The sequence below is a fragment of the Epinephelus moara genome, chromosome 9, assembly GCF_006386435.1.
Source record: "Epinephelus moara isolate mb chromosome 9, YSFRI_EMoa_1.0, whole genome shotgun sequence".
Classification (NCBI taxonomy): domain Eukaryota; kingdom Metazoa; phylum Chordata; class Actinopteri; order Perciformes; family Serranidae; genus Epinephelus; species Epinephelus moara.
Genome location: NC_065514.1, coordinates 23,487,713 through 23,508,983, shown reverse-complemented (window position 1 = coordinate 23,508,983; position 21,271 = coordinate 23,487,713). Strand labels below are relative to the sequence as shown.

At 39.3% G+C, this 21,271-nt stretch overlaps 1 protein-coding gene across 3 annotated transcripts in view; it reads left to right on the top strand.

The window, feature by feature from the left end:
* brinp1 (bone morphogenetic protein/retinoic acid inducible neural-specific 1) overlaps window positions 1-21,271 on the top strand; it is a 252,612-nt gene that overhangs the window by 147,940 nt on the left and 83,401 nt on the right. For all 3 annotated transcript variants that reach the window (XM_050052795.1, XM_050052794.1, XM_050052796.1), the window contains one exon: window positions 12,218-12,408. In XM_050052795.1, the coding sequence (XP_049908752.1) occupies window positions 12,218-12,408 (191 nt within the window). The remainder of the gene's footprint in view (window positions 1-12,217; window positions 12,409-21,271) is intronic.

Sequence of the window (21,271 nt, the reverse complement as noted above, 5' to 3'; positions counted from 1 at the left end):
TTATATGACACTGCTTGCAAATCGCATGTGTTATATGCAGGTCCTCCTTACCTTCCGTGTTAAAAAATCCAAAATAAGTCCAGACATTTCTCTGGTGCCTCCATCTTTGTTTTAATGAACGTTTGCTGACCTCACCAGGAAAAAAAATAAAATTAAAACATCAGCACAATCTAGTGTACCGAAAAAGCAATTGATTTTATTATTCTAGTACAATTTTTTTTATTAAAATGTGTATTTGCAAAAATTAATAACGTATGGAATAAATGATCGATACTTGGCGTCCATATATCGATGCAATTATGCAAGAGTATGTTGTATCAGTTTTTTTCCCCGACCCCTTTTAGCTATAATGCCAAAAAACATGTTTTTTTTACGAGGCTGTAAACATATTTATTTATGTTTTTAAGTTGGGCATTTTAACATGGGTGTCAGTGTGGATTGACTGGCATTTTAAGCCAGCCCCCATGTGGCCATTCAGTGAACTGCAGTTTGTGGTACTGTTGGCTTCATTTTTCAGCCACGCAGATTGCCGCTTTCCTCGAAAAGACATTTATAAATAACGGCAACAAAATGTTCTGTGACAACACATTTCAGATGTTCTGGCAATACAGTATCCACTCATTGTGACTGCAGCATTATTTTTTTTTTCAATTGTGATGACATTTAACTGAAAGCACAATCTTTCCTTTACCTTAACCAAAGCGCTTTAGTTGCCTTAACCTCAGACAGGAGTCTGGACGTGAACCCAAGTTGAGTCATCAAAGTCCTGCTCTTTGTAAAGCTGCCATCCTCCCCAGCCACCTCCTTCTGAAGCCTAACTGGTACATGAAAGTAGTGTTTTGGTACCTGAACAACACGTCTTTGAACATACTCCAGGAAGCAATTATGTTGCCACAACAACGTTACAAAGAAAGCAGAGTAGGAACATATAAATGTAATTTCTAGGAGACAGCATTGAAATACTTTTTTTAAAAATAATAACCAACAAAAATGTAAAATCATTTCTTTAGTGTACCAAATGGCATAATAATAATAATAATTGTCCATAATAGGCTTACTAAAAATGCTGTTGCTATTATTAAAGTATGATGTAACTCAGTATAACATAAGCATAAACTACAGCTTCAGAAATGACAGCTGAATCACCTCCTCTCTAAAATAGTCCATGTAAAAACAACTCAGTGAGTTCACAAACATACCCACCCTCTCATCTACTGTATGTCACACTGAGGACCTTGTTACAAACTGTCTTCTAACACAGATAAACGTTCTGCATTCAGGGTATTTTCAGATCAGTAGTGATATTTATTTCAGGAGAATGTTTATGTTCTCTTTTAGATCTTCAACAAAATTTTTCAGTTAAGAAACTGTAAACCAATATGTCTATCCATTCAAAAAATGAGCAGTAATCTGGTTTCCGTCATTATTCTTTTATAAGTTATAGCACAAGAGATAAAAGAGAGACAAATAAAACAAAATAAATAGTTAATAGTAATGCAATGTAGTGCAATCTTTTACTCTTGAATAGGATTATATGTCTGCATGCTTCAAATGTCCAGCAAATACTGCTTTATTATCACTGTCCTGATTTATTATTAAAGACTGCAGTGCTAAGCGTCTGCACTCAAACAAGGAGGCACAATGTACGTGTAAGATAAATTTTGGCCTGTTTTTGTTCCTGCATTTTTTTTTTTTTTCTAAAGCAGGTGCATCCTTTAAATCTTCCTTGTAAAATGTTGTGTGCCTCACTGTTGCCCTTTATGACAGCATCTTGTCTGCTTCAAATAAAGTCAGCGTGTTTTGATAACACTAACATGTTTATAGCTAGGTGTAACATTTTTATTTTGTTTCTTTCATCATAAATGCTTGTTTGTGCGCCTTGAGCGAAATGAAAATGGCAGAGGCTCTTTGTCAGATATTCATGATTTTTTTTTTTTTTTTTTGTTTTACCACAGGCTGACAAAGGTCAAGATGTAACCGAACAACATATCCGTCTGAATATGTATTGCATTTAACAGTAAAGACTTTGATTCAGTACAAGAGGGGGACAGAGGTGAACAAGAAGCCAAGTATGGCAGGTTGTGTGATTTACTGACACTCCTGCTTTTATTGTTATCTGATGTCATTTATGAGGCGTCCAGGAGGATGTTGTCTCTGGGTCCTGCGGAGCCAGTTTCCCACTCAATTAATTAGAGATTTTCTCGAAGTAAATCCGAGCCTTTCCTTCCTCTGTGTCGCCACACTTCCACTTTGAATGTCTGTCATGCTCTCTCAAGGTTTTTTAATCTGGGCTCTAGCGCCAGGATCAACAAAGTGCCTGTGGTGACACACTGTATGATGGTCGTTTCCTGCCCCTGTCAAAGCTTTAGGGAATATTCACTGGATGTCAATACAGCCCAGCCATAATTGAAGCAGACAACATGCTGCCTTGAAGGTGTGATGACATGCCATTGCAACACTTTCCAGCCGTTATGGTTACACAGAGAACTATGATATTCATAACCCCTCGCAACTCATGCAAGATGAGGAAAGTAATTGCTGTTTAAGCAATCATATAAAATATACTTAACCTAGAAAAGTATTATGGGCATATTTATAATGTCATGGAACTGTTGTTTTAAGACATCATTGCCATTGTAAATATTTATAGTGATTTATACAATGCAGTATACATTACAATGCACTTTGAAGGCATATATATAATGTACTGTACAAAGAGTTACCCAATGTTCCTTTGCTGGCAGGGTGTTTGTACATGGGAGTGGATGGTTTGCTGAGTGACTAACAGCAATAAAAGTCATGGAGGATTTAAAGGTACTCCCTAAAGGGCCGTGCACATGCTGTGTCTTAAACCGCCTGGAATGCAAGAGGTCAGGCGCTAGGCGCTACTTTTGTGCCTCTTTTGAGCCAGCTTTGAAGAGCGAGGTGGAAGGTTGTGTCTGAGGTTACTAAGCAACCTTAACAAGCAGCGTATCACAGCCTATTTACCTGGAGTCCTGAGTGAGAGCTGATCTTCTTCCAGGCGCTGTTTATAAGTGTGTGGGCATAATGTCCATGGGACAGATGTAAAGCTCTGGCAGCCCTGCACTAAAATGATCAACTTTTCCATATTTACCACACACTGTTATTTACAGAGGAAGGAGCAATATCTGCCAGCTGTGATTGGTTGTCCCTTATCGCATGACATAGGGTGCGAGCACGGTTTCACTCCGAAGTTGTCAAAATCCAACGCTTGGGCAGTGACTTGCGACGTCAGAAACCAACAAAAAAAGGCGTCCATTAACATCGGCATGACAGCGGCCGGTTACCATTATTGTGTAACGTGGCAGGATAAGGACTAAAGTTAAGGCAGCAAAAGTCAGAATGGGGCAGGCAGGAGGGGTGGTGGATGGGTCCAACACACACCCACTTTCACCTGAGAGAGCGGCGTCCCGTAAGTTTCTAAAGCCAAACCCTGTTCCTCTTTTCTGGAACCTAACCATGTGCTATTGTTTTTGAAGGAAAAAAAAAGTCAGTTTGCAGTGTTGTACTGACAAACTACATTTATTTTGAAAGAGACGTTAAATTTCCTGTGAAAATGATAGTGTATCTTGAAAGAAGAGAACTTGACATGGTGTCCCAGATCATCAACAACTGACGCACCCAGGGTACCTTGCATGTTGTATGTGGATGTAGTAAAAGTCCATGACCAAAACGTCAATATGTGACGAGGTCAAAGTGAGAATGTGTTGGTGGTGCATGCTGCTGTGTTCCAAAAGTTAAACTCGATTTATCTTGGGGCGCAGCCGTCATGTCCTGGAACGCGTGCGCACCGTGATAGCTTCGCTTTAGTCTTTGAGTGCACCTATGTCTACACTGAAAACAATTAATTTGAGGGCACAAAAAAACGTGTCATGTGTACGGCCCCAAAATATTGAAACATACAGTTTTACCACTAGAGATTGTGTCTGGTGAAAGAAGTTTGCCAGTACATAATCAAACATGTTGGCGATTTGGCACACATGGGTATCTGTAGATCCTTTGTCAAATACAATAGATGAACAACTGTGCCACCACAGTTAGTGTACGTGTTTACAGTGCAGCCAAACAACCTGACCTGATTTCCTGCTGCACATGGCGTGCTGCCTGTTGCCCACAACTCTTCATGTAACAGCTTACTAAGGCTTGGTCTGTCTTGTTCCAGTATTCCCTGCAATATTTAAAACTGCAGTTGAGTTTCCCGTGATTATTTCACAACCAAAGCCACTTTGTGTTGATTTTCTTATTAATCTGAAGTCAGTAGGAAATGTTCAGTTTGCATTTCCAGTAAGGTGATACAAGTGTGCTACAGCGTTAGATATTGAACAACAAACAGTGAGGCTGATATCAATAAGAGAAAATTACAAACAGTAACACTAAACAGGCAGTCTGAGCGTGGGAATGGCGGACCCTGCCACTAACAATGCAAACTGCAATAGAGAGAGGTGATTACTCTCTTACTCTTTTTTCCCTAAAGGCTAATCCAGAAGTATCAAAAACAGAGTTTGGTCTTTTAAAAATCTTACTTGTGTTGTGCTGCTAAACTAATGTTTAGCAGCACAATTTTAATCTCCCTGTCACCAGCATGATTAAATATTCAAAATCTCAAATAATTTGATTCAAATTAATTACTGAAGTCAAAGTAATACATGCTGTTTATTTCTTTTAGCAGAGTGATGAAGTTGAGATGGCATAATTTACAGCTGATGAATTGATGAGATGCATGAATCGTTACACCCCTTGTAAACATCAATTAGTGCAAATAAAATAAAAATGGGACACTGGCAGAAATGTGTTAATGCATTCTGTACTTTCTCTTAATTTTGTTTTCATTCTGCCACCCCAGTTTTGCATTCCATTTTTTGCATCCAGTTCATCCTCAAAGATGACTTTCAAGTATGTTCATGAGTGTTCTCTGTAATTTGGCTCTAACATAGACAGGCAGTCATAGTCAGTAGTTCACATCAATATTTTATGCAATAACTCCAAAGCAAATCAAAGCTACTTTTAGAGGCTTTATTGCTCAGGTGTTGACTTTGACAGACTTGCCTAGAGATCCCTCTGCTTGCCTTGGTGTATTCTTTATTTTCACATTTTAATATTTATCTTGCATTTCCTCTTTAACAAGTGAGCCAGATATAGAGTGATAGCTCAAGGTGATAAACAAAAAACAACCAGTACATACTGCTGCTATGTGCTCTGAACATTACTTTCCTTTATCGGGGTCTAACATACAAGCAGACGTGTTGGAGCCACCGGTACACTCATTTGAGCAAATGATCTTCAGTGAAAAACATTCTCATTCTGATCTATTTTAGATGAAGAGGCTGGCTGTTTGATTACAATAATGCATTTCCTAGCAACCACTGTTCATGTTTATTGGACTAAACTGTGCTGAGACAAACATTGGAAAGGAATCAGATAAAACGGTGGTCTCAATGAGGGCACCAGGGGATTAACCGACTTTAGCTGATTCTTCAAAGAAGAAGAAAAACAAACTCCACTGTCATGGAGAAAACGCTTTGTTCAAAATGCCAAAATGTTGCTTGTTAGAATAAATGAATGTATGTATGTGGGATCAATGCGTGCACATTACCCATGCATAGAGTGTATGTCTTGAGGGGCTTCTCCACCGCGAAATTGTGCACTGTTGGTGCCATTTCCAGTAAGTATTTATAAATGAATTAAGTATTTATTTATGGCCCTTCGCATCCATATCATGTATTTTCTGTAGGTCACAGACACTTCCACACAGGCAAATGTAATGTACTCACCCTCCCACACGAGTTACTTGAACACCATAAAGCAATAATCACCTACGTTCCCATTTTCCTCCTATGCAGCTGCAATGCCATTTATCTCCTCTTAACTTCCTCTGATAGGTCATTAAACCGGTCTTGGAGCTGTGAAGTAAAGCACTGAATCATGTCGCAGGTTCCATCTGCTGGCATGCCTAATCTGGGGCAGAAGGGCTCAAGTACATATGGCTGCCATATAAAGTTTTATATAATAATTGGCAGCGGGAGAGCTGGGCAGAGAATGAAAAGGGAGGAATTTTTGGTACATCTGCTGCAAATCGGAAAGCCTCTCACAATTCTCCTGACTTGAATGTTTGCTCCAGATTTCAGAAATAACAGCCAACGTGTACCTCTCACAAAGCTAAGTCATGGAACAGGAGTGGAAGCTGATTCAGCATGTACTCGTATGAGTGGTGAGCCCTGTCCCGCCGGATGAGGAGATGTGTCTTTGCAACGTTGAGGAATTGCAAAGTTCTGGAAAGAAAGACTTCTGCAAATCTGCCACAAAGCGTTTATTAAATATCTGGCTGGAAAACATTATTGGATGATGTATGTGATCAGACAGTGTAAAGAAAAAGCAATGCAGGCATTCTCCTGCCAGTTGTTAAAGCCTATATTGCCATTATATAAGCATGCATTCACTCATTCTGATATTATATCTTCACTTCTTCTTGCTCTTTGATAGTACTAACTGTATAAAATTACTTCGTCTTTGAGGGAGTTGTTAAGATATTACCTTTGAAATGTTGGCTACATTATGAAGTCGTGTCATTACGCAGCAGTCTATACTGAGAGAAAGGAATTCAGCTTTAAATGCTAATATAGAGTGCTGAATAGAGCATTAAAAAGTGCTGCCGTCAAGCAGTGCTCAGGCAGACTGACACATCGCTGACTGCGTGTCAGAGATTTCAAACTAACCGACGATCAATCTGAAGAGACCCACCTATTCATTGTTAAATCACCCATTAGGAGCCGCTGAGGGCTGCGAAGGAAAAGGCTTGGAGGGTGAAGCTGTTATAAAGCTGTAGCTTTAATTGCTTACCTTTTTAGATTAAAAATAAAATCATTTTTTATAGGGTGATAACAGCACCGTGGGTCACAAAACAATGTGTTAAACAAACCTTAACAATGGAGCACTTACTCAGATGCATGCAGCATTTCACACAAAGGCTTCACGCTGTGCATGTCACCGTATGTGGCTGAACCAGCTCCTACAATTCATCTTTCACTTCAACATCTGATGTGTTTCTTGGTTTGCTTTGATTGCATTTAAGGCGGTGTGCAGAAGTTTCCTCCCACCTGTCACTGGCAACATTAAGGAGACGAGAGGATACACAGAAATCATTGCTCTCCACAGTGCATAGAAACCGTAGATAATATACAATAATGGATGAAGCTACCATGACATCACCCATTGGTTTGTGAACTCCCATTTTGAAGCCTTGAGGCTGGCATTTTGGCCATCGCCATCTTGGATTCTTGGAGCCAGGAGTGACCATATTTGGATGAGAGGGCGGAGCTAACCCTAACGCTTTCTGCTAGTTAAGTTTAGCTTACAGTAATTTATTTGATTTATAAGAGGACAGTGTGCAATGACATTAATCATGTATAACAAATGAAATCATGGTTGCACCAGATTTAGCGAAACACTGATTTCCATTTGTAGTCCTACACGTAACTAGCCTGGAAATCCAGACTCAAATCTAGAAAGATTTTGAGTCTGGCCCTCAGCGATACACCCTTCCTACCCAAGGGGCAGCACTAACTGAGGCATATTAAATGCCGCCGCACACAATTGGATAGCACGATAGCCAATCGGAGCAAAAAACAAGGTGACGTATTCACTGCACTAAGCCCCATTTGTTTGCCAACCAGTGGGGCTAACTGATAAACGTCCTTCCTGGAAGCGAAGGCTTCTAGGGCAGTCTTCTGTTCCTCTCTCAAGGAAAAAGATAAGTGTAGTTGGCTTAGCGTTTCTTCCAAAGCTAAACTGAATGGACGCGGTCCTTTGGCAGCTGCCATCTTGGCTGTTTACTTTTAGACTCCTACAGTGCAGCACTGTCCTCATCATGTTACGCCCGCCCAGAGTCCGCCTCTGTCAGGTAGACTGATCTGATTGGTCCGATGGTGATTCAGCGGGCTCTGCTCGTCGGGGCCAGATCCCCGTACATTGCAAATTCGAATTTGCTGGGGGCAGGGCATCTGGATTTCCAGGCTGACACTTAACAAGTAGACGCAATAAATAAGAATAAAATTCAAGGTGCAATGCAGACTACAGTTAATCCATGTGTCTTACATAATTAAAAACAAGCAGTATGGACACACTGCACAGTACAAAATACAATATTAAAACACAGTGTGCACACTGCATGGCTAGCTTGGTTAGCATGGCGCATTTAGGCCTACAGCTGTAATTAACGGTTGATAATCCTAATGCTAACTTTTGCTAGCAAAAAAACCATTAAAACAAAATATACTTAGTGAAAAAACTGCACATCAGACTCCTTAGAGAGTCTTTTAGTACAACCAAATGCTGAACAAGACTTACGCCGGGTTCACACTGGACATGGAAGTGCCACAAAGTGCGCCAATTTTTCGTGGAGCACTGCCTGCATTCTTTTGGTGCCCAGTGAAGTTGGGTTGCTCACATGGAAAGCGCCATGGCCATCTTGTCATTCACAGCGATAGTTTTTGCATCTGGTCTATTTATACTGCAGGCCGTGAGGGAATCTGTCAGGAAAACATTCTCATAATCTGTTATGAACAATATAAAGGATATATTTGATATGATAATGATCCGATAATGATAAATGATAGAGTATGCATCCCATGCTTCCATGTATTTTTAGTTGTGTCTGAAGAGAGACCGCGACAGAGCAGACACACACACACAACAGCTAGACACAGAGCTCTAAGTGTGATTAGATCAGAGGAGAGGAGCAGAATCACTTGCTGACCGGTGCAGAGAATTGCACCTCTGGTGTGAACAGCCAGGCGGCTGTGGGAGAATTGACATATCGGGTTGCTTCCACATCCAGTATAAACATGGCTTTATTAAGGTGACCCAAGAAATAGAAATACAGATATGGCAACACAAATGAAATGTATAATAGTGTAATGAGTTTAACGTATGCAGGCATTATAATCTATGACTAAAATACTTAATTGCAACAGAAATGACCAGATTTAAGGGGTAAATCTCATCAAACTTGGGGTTGCAGAATTACTTCTTATTAGAGTTGGGCGATCTTGTCCATATCCTATCGTCCTATCGCCATCTAGTGAAATCGCCGATGAACGATGTCATCGCCGGGGGGGGGGGTCATTACGCGTCGCCGCTGAAACGTTCACTTATAGCCTCTCTTTGGCGTTTGAGCAGCTTTATAAANCCCCCACCCTCCGCTCTCTCACTAAGCAGCCTCCCTCTGTCTCCTCTCACTCAGCCTCGTTCAGCCTCGATCTCGTCAGCATGCTCCACACACGCGCTGTCTCCCCCCACACCTCGCGATTGCATCGTCATATAAAAAAGACATCGTGAAACAACCCTACTTCTTATATCATTGTGATGATGTCAGAACTTTGGAGGAGGATACAGGATTTTATGCCTATCACGTATTTTTATGATAGTAAGAACAATAAAATCCCCATTTTCAAATCTCCTTATTGTACTATCACAGTTCTATATTTTCATGAAGTGAAGTGGACAGCAAGCAAACCCTAATAAGATTTAAATACATGCTTTAGTAAGATTAAAATGCTATATAAGCTAAAATCTTCAACATGGTTGGTCTGGATTGTGGAGTGTGTGTGTGTGTGTGTTTGCATTTTATTCATCTGCATCTGTTTCCTGGCTGATTTTTACGTAGAATTCATACGCATTTATCGAACACAGCACAGATTTCAATTAGAGAAGGCTTTCAGAGTGAAATTATTGAGACGATAAAGCCTTTTGTTTGTGCTTGATCCGATGGTGCTTTAGTTGCACTTTATGTCACACACTTACTGTAATTGGGCTCATCGCTCATACACTAAAGTCTGCATCATTAAACATATCTAAATTCAATCTAAATCTAATTTTGAGGAAATGCTTTTAAAACTATCAGTCAGTAATCAGGAAATTAAACCCCCCCCCACCCCCCACACCCCTCCGTCTATAGACTAAAAAGAATTAGTTTTATGCTCATCTCAGCAGTGTGGAGAATGTCTTTTCTTATACCATCTGAATGTACATCGCACCTTTCAGGTGAAGGTGTGAGCATATGTATCACATATCCAATCTGGATGACAGAGCAGCATGCATGTGTGTTTGATAGGTGTGTGAGAGAAGGTGCAGAATCCATATGGAAATAGAAACATCTCTGTGATTGACAGAAGAACAGATGGTGATGAAAATCACAGTTTCCTATTCAATTTGCATCAAAATGATGCCTCCTTTAGAGTCAGCCCATACATCAGAAATGCTCTTTTGCTGTTTCTCCCCCAGAACAACCAAACACACTAAATTACACGTATCGCTTGTTTTACAACAAAAAACAGCTTATATGCAACTTTCTACACACTTGTACCACACAAACCTACTTACAGGAATGCCTCATCAGTGACTTTCAGTACCTCAGTATGTCATGCATTAGGCACTGACTCACCAACAGAGCTCCTTCGGCATTTCAGACAACCCAGTAGTTTTATCCTCGGGGCAATGTTATTTGGTTTTTCTGTAACCTTCAGAGTAAGAGAGATGCCTGTAATGCCTGTCTGTGGGAATGTTTTCTTGATGTATATCTAAGCAGAAACACAAACAAACATCAAGAAAATCCACACTGATATTTTCAGGATATTTTTGTTATTGATGCTGAAGGGTACGGGGGAATGAGGCACAGTTTAGCAAGTTGTATTGTTAGTTTTAGGAGTGTTGTTTTTTTCTTCAAGTTGGAGCTTTAGAAAAACGAGAGAAAAGGACCTTGAGCAATTTTAATCAAAACACAAATGAACAGAATAACCTGTTCTCATTCCAGAGTCGTTAAATACCACCATTTGGCCTTGATTTTACGGTCAGACAAAGACAAAAAACTTGCCCCTTTTGCGGCAGAATTTTACACTGTTGCGTGGCGTCAGCTGAAATGCTGCCGAATGTAATTTAGGGACCTGGAATGTCTTTACAGGGCGGTTGGGAGGGGTAGTGGGTGGGTCCAACAACACAGGACTTTCAACCAGGATGCTGGTGTTTGCTTCTTATATGAATATTCTTTTGTTGCCTAAACCTTCCTACATGTGTTTGTTGCACAATGAAATAAACGTAAATATGCCATGTTTTACCCACGTAGGTTTTTTGGAAAAAAAAAAAAAAAAGACTGTATGCATCTAAAGAGAAGAAAATGTGCATTTCCTGTGAAATTGGAAGTGTATTTTAAAGACACAATGCATGTTAAATTGACACAGCATCCCAGAACATTAACAGCAGATGCACCCAGGATACCCAGCACATAATCTTATACTAATAATAATAATAAACTTAATTTATATAGCACCTTTCATACAAGAAATGCTTTACAATAAGAGCATTATAAGCACTGAGTGCTTCACGTGAAAATTGACATAATGGACATAAATCAGATGTGGCAATTCACTACAAAAGGAAATTTAAAAACAGCTTAAAACATGGGTTCACTGATTCTACAATTTTCATTTAAAAGTGGTGGTGATTTACGATCCTATCAATCGAATCTCATAGCATTTTTTCTTATGACACCTTTTAGGCCTTCTGACGTCATTAACAATCAGAGCTTATAATTCACAACAGGCACAGACCCACCAACAGACATTGATTAACTTCTCAAGAGATAACCTCGCTGCATGTATTGTCCCACAGCTGCCCCAGTATCTACTACCACCCAGTTGTGGCACTGTGGATCAAATAGAGCTCACAATATGTGAGTAGATGTTTATGTGAAAGTCCACTGACCAAGCTGCGATATGTGACAAGCTGGGAATGAGAATGCGTTGTTTTTAATATTTATATCAGAGCGGCTAAATGAGCACAACAGAATACTAAGCTTCTGCATCAACACACTCCACCAGATTAAAGTTTCAAATTATTTTTGCTTCACTAAAATAAACTTTTATGTGAATTTTGAGATCAGGGAGCTCAGAACTGCTTGATGAATTATTGAAGCACTCCAGTCTTTTTTTAATGTCTTAATTATTTGACAGATTTAACCACAGTGGTTCACCGCCAGATAGTGTTTTGTTTTTCCTGAAATGCATTCTGTGAGATGGAGTGGGGTTAATCAAGGTGTTACCACACTGTAATAATCACTGCTTTACAGTTAGTGTTGAAAGTGTGGTTCTATATTCTGAGTTATTTTGGTGTGAGCAGTTTTTTTTTTTTGTCCTGCGATTGTCAGGGAATTTGCACGTTGGAAGGTGAGGAACACAGCGATCGAGAGAAGGGACCTGATCCGGAACCCTGTGCCACTCATGCCTGAGTTCCAGCGCAGCGTACGCTTGCTGGGCCGCAGACCCACCACTCAGCAGTTCATCGACACCATCATTAAGAAATATGGAACTCACATTCTCATCTCAGCCACCCTGGGAGGTAAGAGAGGTTTCATTCACTCACTCTCATGCTTGATTAAGAATTCTTTCGGATGGTTTAAAATGATTCTTATACATGGGTTGTGGTTTGCATACATGCCTCATGTCAATGAAATTACTTTATGGGCAAGGTTCCTTTCAGAGGCAGAATTTCTTGGGCTGCAGATAAGACTTGAGATCATAATTTTATGCAGATTTAAATATAATAGCAGGTCTTCAAATGTCCATTAGGGCTTGCAACATATACCCCTTTACACCTCGCATTAAAATGCATCTCATATCCAGATTGTATCTAGATGTGATTTAACCTGATTACATCTACATCAGATATTATTACGTGTCTCCAGTGTCCACTTTGAGGTCAGATTGAGATCAGATCCATCTGTCCAGCTCAAACAACCAAGATAAAAAGAAACAAAAAAGATGCTTGTTATCCGTGAAGCTGCTCTACTGTATAGACTTTTGCTTGCTTTTGTAAGCAGGGGAAGAAGCCATCTTTGACAACTCGAATGCCAAAGAGGAAAATGCTGCATTTATGTCAGCTGCAGTCAGTGCCACCACTGTCCAGAGGATGATCTGGATCAGGGAACGCAGGCCACACTGGTAGAGAGGATAGTGATGCCAACCTTTATGGATGAAGACTGGGTGTCAAACCCAAATACATCCATAAGCTTTCTTACCAGTAGCTTAGCTCGCAAAATGGCTAATGGCTGCTACCTCGCTTGGAACAGGCGCTCGTGATTACATTCATCCGCTTAATTAGCTGTTGTATGTGAATTGAAAACAGCATTGCTCAGTGTGGTCACTAATCACCTGCGGAGGTGGATTGGCCAATTGGATAACAATCAGTCCTCAATGTGTCTGCATTTACACCTGTACTGTTATGTGGTCAACCATTATGCAATTGCAATCCAATCATCCAAATGTGTTTCAATGCAAGGTGTTAAAGGGGTCTTATGTACTTTCAGGTGTGTTTCCCTGAAATATAGACATATAAAAACATGGCTGAGAATTGCTCCCATGATGTGTAAGAGGAGGTGGATTGTGTTTCTAAACAGAAAAGCATAATACACATCTGTGCAGAAAAGTCAGATTAGATACTGAAAATGTAAATTTGGTAACCCTCTCTATGAAGACCACATCTACAGTGCATCATAATGCTTGATGACTACACTCGTAAACACACGTAATGCTTACTGATGCACTATATCAACAATCATAAAATATAGATGTGATAATGAATCATAAGTGTCAAGTGTCTTATCGATGCTCTTGACTAGTTATAAACTAGAGGTTGACTGATGGGGCTTATGATGCATTATGAATACAATACTCACCTATCAACTCTATAATCAAATAAGGACTCATAAATTCTATAGTAGTCCATGTAGTATTATAAATTATCATTGTAAGTAAAGTGAGGTATATTGATGCATCTATAATAATGCATGGTTAATCATAACATTTCATTGTAGGTGCTAAGTGTGATGCATTTTCATATTAAAATAATCTATGATGCATAATGGGTGATTAATGCCTACCATACAATAGAATACTTTGACAATACTACTTTTAAAAGACTTAAAGGGATAGTGCACCCAAAAATGAAAATTCAGCCATCTCACCCATATGCCGAGGGAGGCTCAGGTGAAGTTCTCACAACACTTGCGGAGATCCCAGGGGAGAAGGGGTAGCAACACAACTCCACCTAATGGAGGCTTACGGCGCCCCAGATTCAAACGTCCAAAAACAAGTGTCCTGAAGCCCCGACATAAAAAGTTGTTTGGAAAAACATCATTTGAACTCTGTTTTTAGCCTCATTGTAGCCTGTAGCTCTAACTGCTAGACTTCAAAAACTGTTAGCTTCAAAAAGGTAAAAAAGTGGACAGACATTGTTGCAGCCTTCAAAATTGAATATGCTATATGCTATAGCTCGCTAGCTAGCTCGCTAGCTAACCACTGTCCCTATCCCAAACAGGGTTACTTGAAAGCTAATGTTAACTACTGCAATGTTTGATATTAGTCTACAAGCAAACCGTACATTTCAGCCAAAGATTTCTAGCTTCACTCATATAAGTGGTTACATGATGTGATTTTTTAAAGCTAGTAATCTTTAGTTGAAACATTTAGTTATCTCGTTAGCTAGTGGGCTAATAACAAACATTCCAGTGGCTAACGTTAGCTTGGAAACAGCCCCTACAGTGGTTAGATAGCTTGCGAGAGCATACAGCGCACTTCCAGGGGATTCCGAGGACCGCAGCCAATTCTGTCCACTTTTTCTTTTCTTCTCTACCATGGTACAACGAGAGGACATGTCAAAGAGGCACTTCCGTTTACTCCACAACTCAACTTTCTCCTTTTTTTCCACAGTACAAGAGAAACAACCAAGTATTATTTCCTTATTTACCATAACACAATATAAATGTGGTCTTCATAGAAAGTGTTACCACAAATTTTATTAATTAATAATAATGAATATGTATAATTGAAATTGATAATTACTATTCCCACATAAAAAAATAAGCCTTTTAATAAGTATAATACATATTTCTCTATTCTTTTTTTACAAATAAATATCACAATTCAATGACCCCAGCTGATTATACTGTGAAACTGCAACACCATTGTGGTTGCCCTCCTGGATTTTTCATCTGCCTGTTTGCAACAATGTCAAAACAGCTCAGTGAAGCAGTTTGGGGCCAACTTTTTCTCCAGGGTGTTGGAAAAACTCACCCACAGCAAAACTGCAGCGACGTCACAAGAGGGCAGGACAAAGCAGACTGGAGACATTTTCACAGACCAGAACTGCTTTTTCTTTCCTCCAAAGCAAGATTAGGGCATCTTAAGGTGACCGCAGAGAAAGATCAGTTGAACCATTTTATGAGACATCTTTGCTCCCGAGCAGCACTTGCATCCATAAAGCAAAGCCAACTGAACAGCACTGACAAATGAGCAGCAGTTTCAAATCCATTCCCAATATTACAAAGTGAGTTTAAAGATTTAGCATTTGGCCAAACAACCCCAAGATTTAAGAGTTCACTGAAAGTCAAAATCTGAAACCTTTTTGTAATTGGATGGTTAATATAATGAGTTTGCTGTATTAGAAATTAATATTCAGCATATTAAACCCATATTTAAATATGAAGAATTCCTCTGCAAAAACAGATAAAAGACATTCTTAAAATGAATAAATCACCAGTCTGATTGATATTCCTTTGAGCGCACGATAAGAAAACATGAAATATTAAAATTTAAAGACTTTGAGATATCATAAAACAGCCAACACCAGTTTGACTGATAATCCCTGGCTTTCACACGCACACACACACATGCAAACATGATTGTGGATAATAAATCAAAATGAAGCTATCTGTTTTTGTAAATGAATCCTTGGTGCATAGGGAAGTCTATATTCAGGCGGGTGGATTTGTCAGTTGTTCAGGGTCGGTGACTCGCACAGCATCGACTCCACACTGACCAAAGAGAAGCACAAACTCTATTCTGAACAGGTATTCCATCTCGCCCGGCTTAAGTGGATTTTCCAGCAGGACAGTGACCCAAAACTTGCATCAAAGCTATGACAGGACTATCTTATACCCACAGTCACCAAACTCCATCCCCACTGAACACGTGGGAACATTTGATAAGTGAAAAGGCAAGACGTACTGTAACACCTTAGAAAATAACATGAATTCTCACAATCTTCAATATTGTGGAAGCAACATGGGGCTGCCAGCTGGAGGCTGTCAACCTATCGAATATAGAGAACTCAGACTTTCCGTGAAGAGCTTTCCTTGTGTGAGAAATGACCAGTCTGTATCTAAACATATACCTTATGCACATATTTACTTACTGCAACATAACATGCAAATAAGAACATTGTGCAATTAGCAGTTTTCACACTTTTTCTATAACAGATAGAAGTACCAACTGTGATAACAAGATGCAGAATCAGGACTTCAGAAATTCATCTTCTCAGTCGGCTCCCTAAATGCACAGGGATCTAAGTACACAGCTTCAATTTCATTCGCAACACCCCAAGACCATTATTGTCATGCATATTGTAATTGCATTTTTATGTACATGCCACATTTAACCTGAAGATAATCTTCTTCAAGCACTTGTACTTCAGGTAAATGGGGGAGGATGATTATCATACATTATGTATTGCTCTGATTTAGCCACAGGCACTGACTTATTAAAGTGGAAATAGACAAGTTTTTTGCTTTAACTTATTATTATGAACTTTTAATCTCTATAAACATATTTCTGCACAGCGCAGACGGTACACGATTTTGGTATGGGAGGTGTTCTGGTTCAGTAGTATTGACTAATCACGACTGAAAACAGTTCATGAGAAGCACAAAAGAGGTGGAATGTATTGGCTGAAATACAATCTCGGAACATATCAGCTGTTGCCTGAAATCAATTTAGCTTTTTTAAATACTGTAAAACTTCAGTTAAACACCTAGTCCCTTTTACTAGCCTGGTGTGGCTACATATTTTGACGGATAAATGCCTGTCTCAATTAGATGCCTAGTCTGATTGTCAAGTAATTATTTATTTTCTTTTTTAATAGAAGCTCTTCAGATGTATAAAAGCAGGTTGTTGGCTACCTCAAATAATGTTTCCATTCCTCAGTTACCCTGTAAGATATTCATATTCATCTAGTCCATAAGGGTCCTCAGATCAAAAGAATCAAAAGGGTTTTTCATAAAAATTCATCCAGTTGTGAATATTGTTTTAACAGGATAAAGTGGTGTTGTGACGGTATAGCAGGTGTCGTAAATCTTGAGTGCCGAAACCCTTTCTCTCTGATGTGCTGTCTGTTGGAGCTAGATCAAATGAGTAACTCAGTATTTGATATATTATCTGAAGCCTAATTTTTAAACAAGGACAATTCATACTGGTTTAAATAAACAATTTGGTTGTATTAATTTGATCTTTGCTGAGCAACAGTTTCGTGTGAAAGGAATTAAAGGCCTGTCCCATATAGATGCCTGTCCCTAGGCCTGTTGATTTCACTGATTTAAGCAAATAATTAATTGAAGTTTTACGGTATGCATTTATATGCAGATATTTGTTTATAGAGATTAGCCGAAATGACCAGTGCACTGAAGAGACCAAGAAGAAAACAGACCAGAACTCCTGAAATATTGCTCATTGCCCCCAGACACTTCCCTTTGTCAGACTGATGGGCTCCCAGATTGTTGTGAAGTAAATGATTACAATGATGATTACTATGTTAGAGTCATAGAATAATGACACCACCTTTTAGATTGTTTCCCTATAAGTCTCGGTGTCACTATTGAGTTCTGTCTGCCACAAAGTACAAACTCCCATGGGAATGAAGGTTTGATTTACGGCACACAGGAAGTGCATCCACCATTGTGCAACCAGAACAGGAAGATGATAGCACTTTTGTTTTTCCCGGTAGCTACCAGTAGCTACACCCTATCACCAAAGAGTATCATTGTAAGTTCTTGCAGTTACTACTGCTAGTAGCCAAATGGAGGATGATGGAACAATGGAAGTAACTGTGGAAACTGGTTGTTGTTAATCTTGGGTTGTTGTCTTTCCCACAGCAACACATAAAATAAAACCATTTTAAAGAAGAAAAATAACAAATTCACTTTGCACATTTGAGGTAGCATATATCAGAGAAGAAGCTCTTTTAGAAACTAGCGTGTACAGAAAAACTATTTTATCATGGAAACATTGCTATGTTGAATATGTTTTTTATTTTATTTTATTCTGTTATTATTGTTATAGCTGTTGTTGTCAGTGTAGTTGCTGTGCATTTCTCTCTATCTCCCTCTCTATGTATCATTTTGTCATATGGATTGTCTTTACTGTCTGTCCTGGGAGAAGGATCCCCCTTGTAGTTGCTCTTCGTGAGGTTTCTTCCATTTTTTCCCCATTAAAGGTTTATTTTTGGAGATTTTTTTTTCCTTATGCACTGTGAAGATCCAAGTACAGAGGGTGTCGTATGTTTCTAAAGCCCCCTGAGGCAAATTGTGATTTGTGATATTGGCTTATGTAAATACAATTGAATTGAATTGAATCAACAAATAAACCACCACTACTTAAAATCTTGCAATTGCAGGGTAATAGGCCCACATATTATTAAAGTCACATTAAATTCCCAATTACAAAAACCCACTGTGTAAGGAGGAGTAAATGCCGCTAATGGATGATTTCAGTGTTTTGGATGTGCTTCCAAAATAAAAGTTAAGCACCCCTGCTGTCGGAGTCTAAATATAAATGGCTTCTCCCTCGAATCTCTTATCTTATCTCAAGCTCTGAGGGACACATGAAGGCAGCTAACTGTGCATACTTTGCCAATTGCGTTTTAAAGATATAATTAGTAAGATTATCCGGTCTTTTACTCCAACTCTGTATTATATAACTGTATGCATGAAACATTGCCAAGTAGTCGCTCCAGTTGTGTTAAAATGATGTTTGTCGCTTTGTAATCTCGGAATCAAATGCCATTGTCATGTGTTCCCTCTTTTTAGTATAACACTGCACAGGCATCCTTGGAACCTTAATTGGGGTATGTTTGCTCCAACATATAGCAAGAAATGTGATTTAAGGATAATGTTGAAGACCCTAAAGATTAGGGTCAATCTTGCAGACATTTAGTGAACCTTCAGATTATGTGGAGATCCTTTGTATTTGGAAAAGAGACAGTCCTTATTATCCAGTCCTTCGGTCCAATAATTACAGAACACATTGAAACATTTACTGTATATCAGTAGTGATACTTTAACAAGACCCATCGATGCTTTAGCAGTTAGCAGAGAAAAGAAATCCTGTAGGAGACATCTTTCATTTTAAAATGCTGCAGTCCACTTGATGTCAAACACTAGGCTTTAATAATTTAGCTAAACTGTGCAGAGGAATATCGGGTGTGAAGGGTTAGAGTTGCAATATCCTATACCCCACTCTGTAAGGTGATTCGTGCTGAGATACTCATTTTGGAAATTGGAAATACAATATTGGTCTGAAACATTATATGAAGGTAGAATGTAATTAAGTGTGTCTAAGCTCAGGAGAATGCCACCGCCACAGATGCACCAGGTGGCTAAAATTGGACAAATCAACCGCAGAAATAATCCCAGTATCATTTTCAGCCACAGCATCCTTCCTAATCTCATTGTGTTGCATCATTTTATATTTGTCCTGTTTCTCTTTACATTTCTTGCCTTTCATTCATTTTTAACCTCTGCCTCCTCTTCTCTACCTCTGAGTTATCACCATATTATCTATAACCTTGAGGCCATCTTGTTTCGAGTTATGGGTCAGTACTCTCTTATCTCAATCTTGGGATTGCCCATTAAAGAACACAGTTATATGAAGCAATAAATGTGCACAGCAGGCTAGTGATAAAGTAAGAAGAAGAGGCTAATTCTCTCTTTAGCCACCTACATTCTGTGGTCTCAGGAGTCATTATACACTCGAGAGGAAAGAAGTGAATTCTCGTTCTCACCAGCTACTTAGAGTTGAGTGGTCAAGTGTGAAGAGCCCTATTAGAGATTTCCTCCTCTGAACTGAATAGAAATGGTTACCATGCATGACCATTGGACCGTTTATATGTCACCTGGCTTCTTTTTTTTTTTTTTTTTTTTTTTGCCTAATCATTGGGCATGGTAATCTTCCTCAAGTGCCACATCACTGCTTGACTGAGTGAAATGCTGCTGACTGATAAAGACCTTTACGAACATATTAAGGAAGCATCACATCAAGATTAAAGCAACCTTTCTTACTTTCTAGCTTTTTCTATTGGGTTTTCAAATTTATTTCATACTGCAGTATCTCAGTTGGATAGTTTGGTGTTAGTATCTGATTGACAAAGTGACAAACTGACAGTGTCACAAGCATATTTCATCTCAGCAAGTCATCATGCATAAATGACATACAGTTTTTAATCAACAGAGCATTCCACAATGACCCATGTGATCCTTTTAAAAGAGTCTCTGATCTGGCACCCCTGCAGTTGAAGCCACTAATAGTACCACTGATGTTTATGAGTGGGTTCCTAATTTGTGTTGTGCACGTGTACCAGGGGACGCGCATGCAAATTCACACACAGTCAAACAAAACCAAAAGAAAACTCCACAGGGCACCTTTAGGGTCAGGTTAAATTAAGGCAACTAAAGTCCATGTTCAGATTTAGGGGAAGAACATGGTCATGGTTAAGGGTTGGGTAAAGACTGCGTTCAAAAAAACAAACTGAGGTAGGGATTTAAATTAAGTAATGAACCAGAGTCTCCTGTCCTGACACACTTTCCATGTCCAGCCAGTCACCCTTTTCTGTTCCGTAAGATTTTTGTGTGACAGTAAAACCTCCCACATCCTTTGCCATTGCCATTGACAAGTAGGCATTGGCATTGTAGAAACATGATCTCTCGTTTCTTTAGTTTGTTAACAACAGTAACTGTTGGTGAGATTCAGATTCTGTATACAATATTAAAAGCACAACAGAATTTAATCTCTTTTTCCCCCTCTTTTGTTGTTTTTTCCTTTTTTCCCCACCTGGACCTTTATGCTCTGACATTTCTCCTCTAATCATCATGCTGTAACCTGTGACAGGCTGTTATGCTACCATAACTATTGCACATTCACATTTATGTTATTTTTGTTGAGCCACAAGCGGCACACTGGTTTACATTACCAAAGGTTTGTGACAAAATCCCTTTATGACACAGACTCTCGTGTGCCACTGCGAGAGAGCAGAGGGAGAGACACTGTGCTGCTGCCAGAGGAGCCACTGACTGAGTCTGGAGCTATTCATAAAACATTCAGGATGTCCAGGCCTAACGACGCCACAGTTTATTGACTTTATGTAAATAGATGCAGTT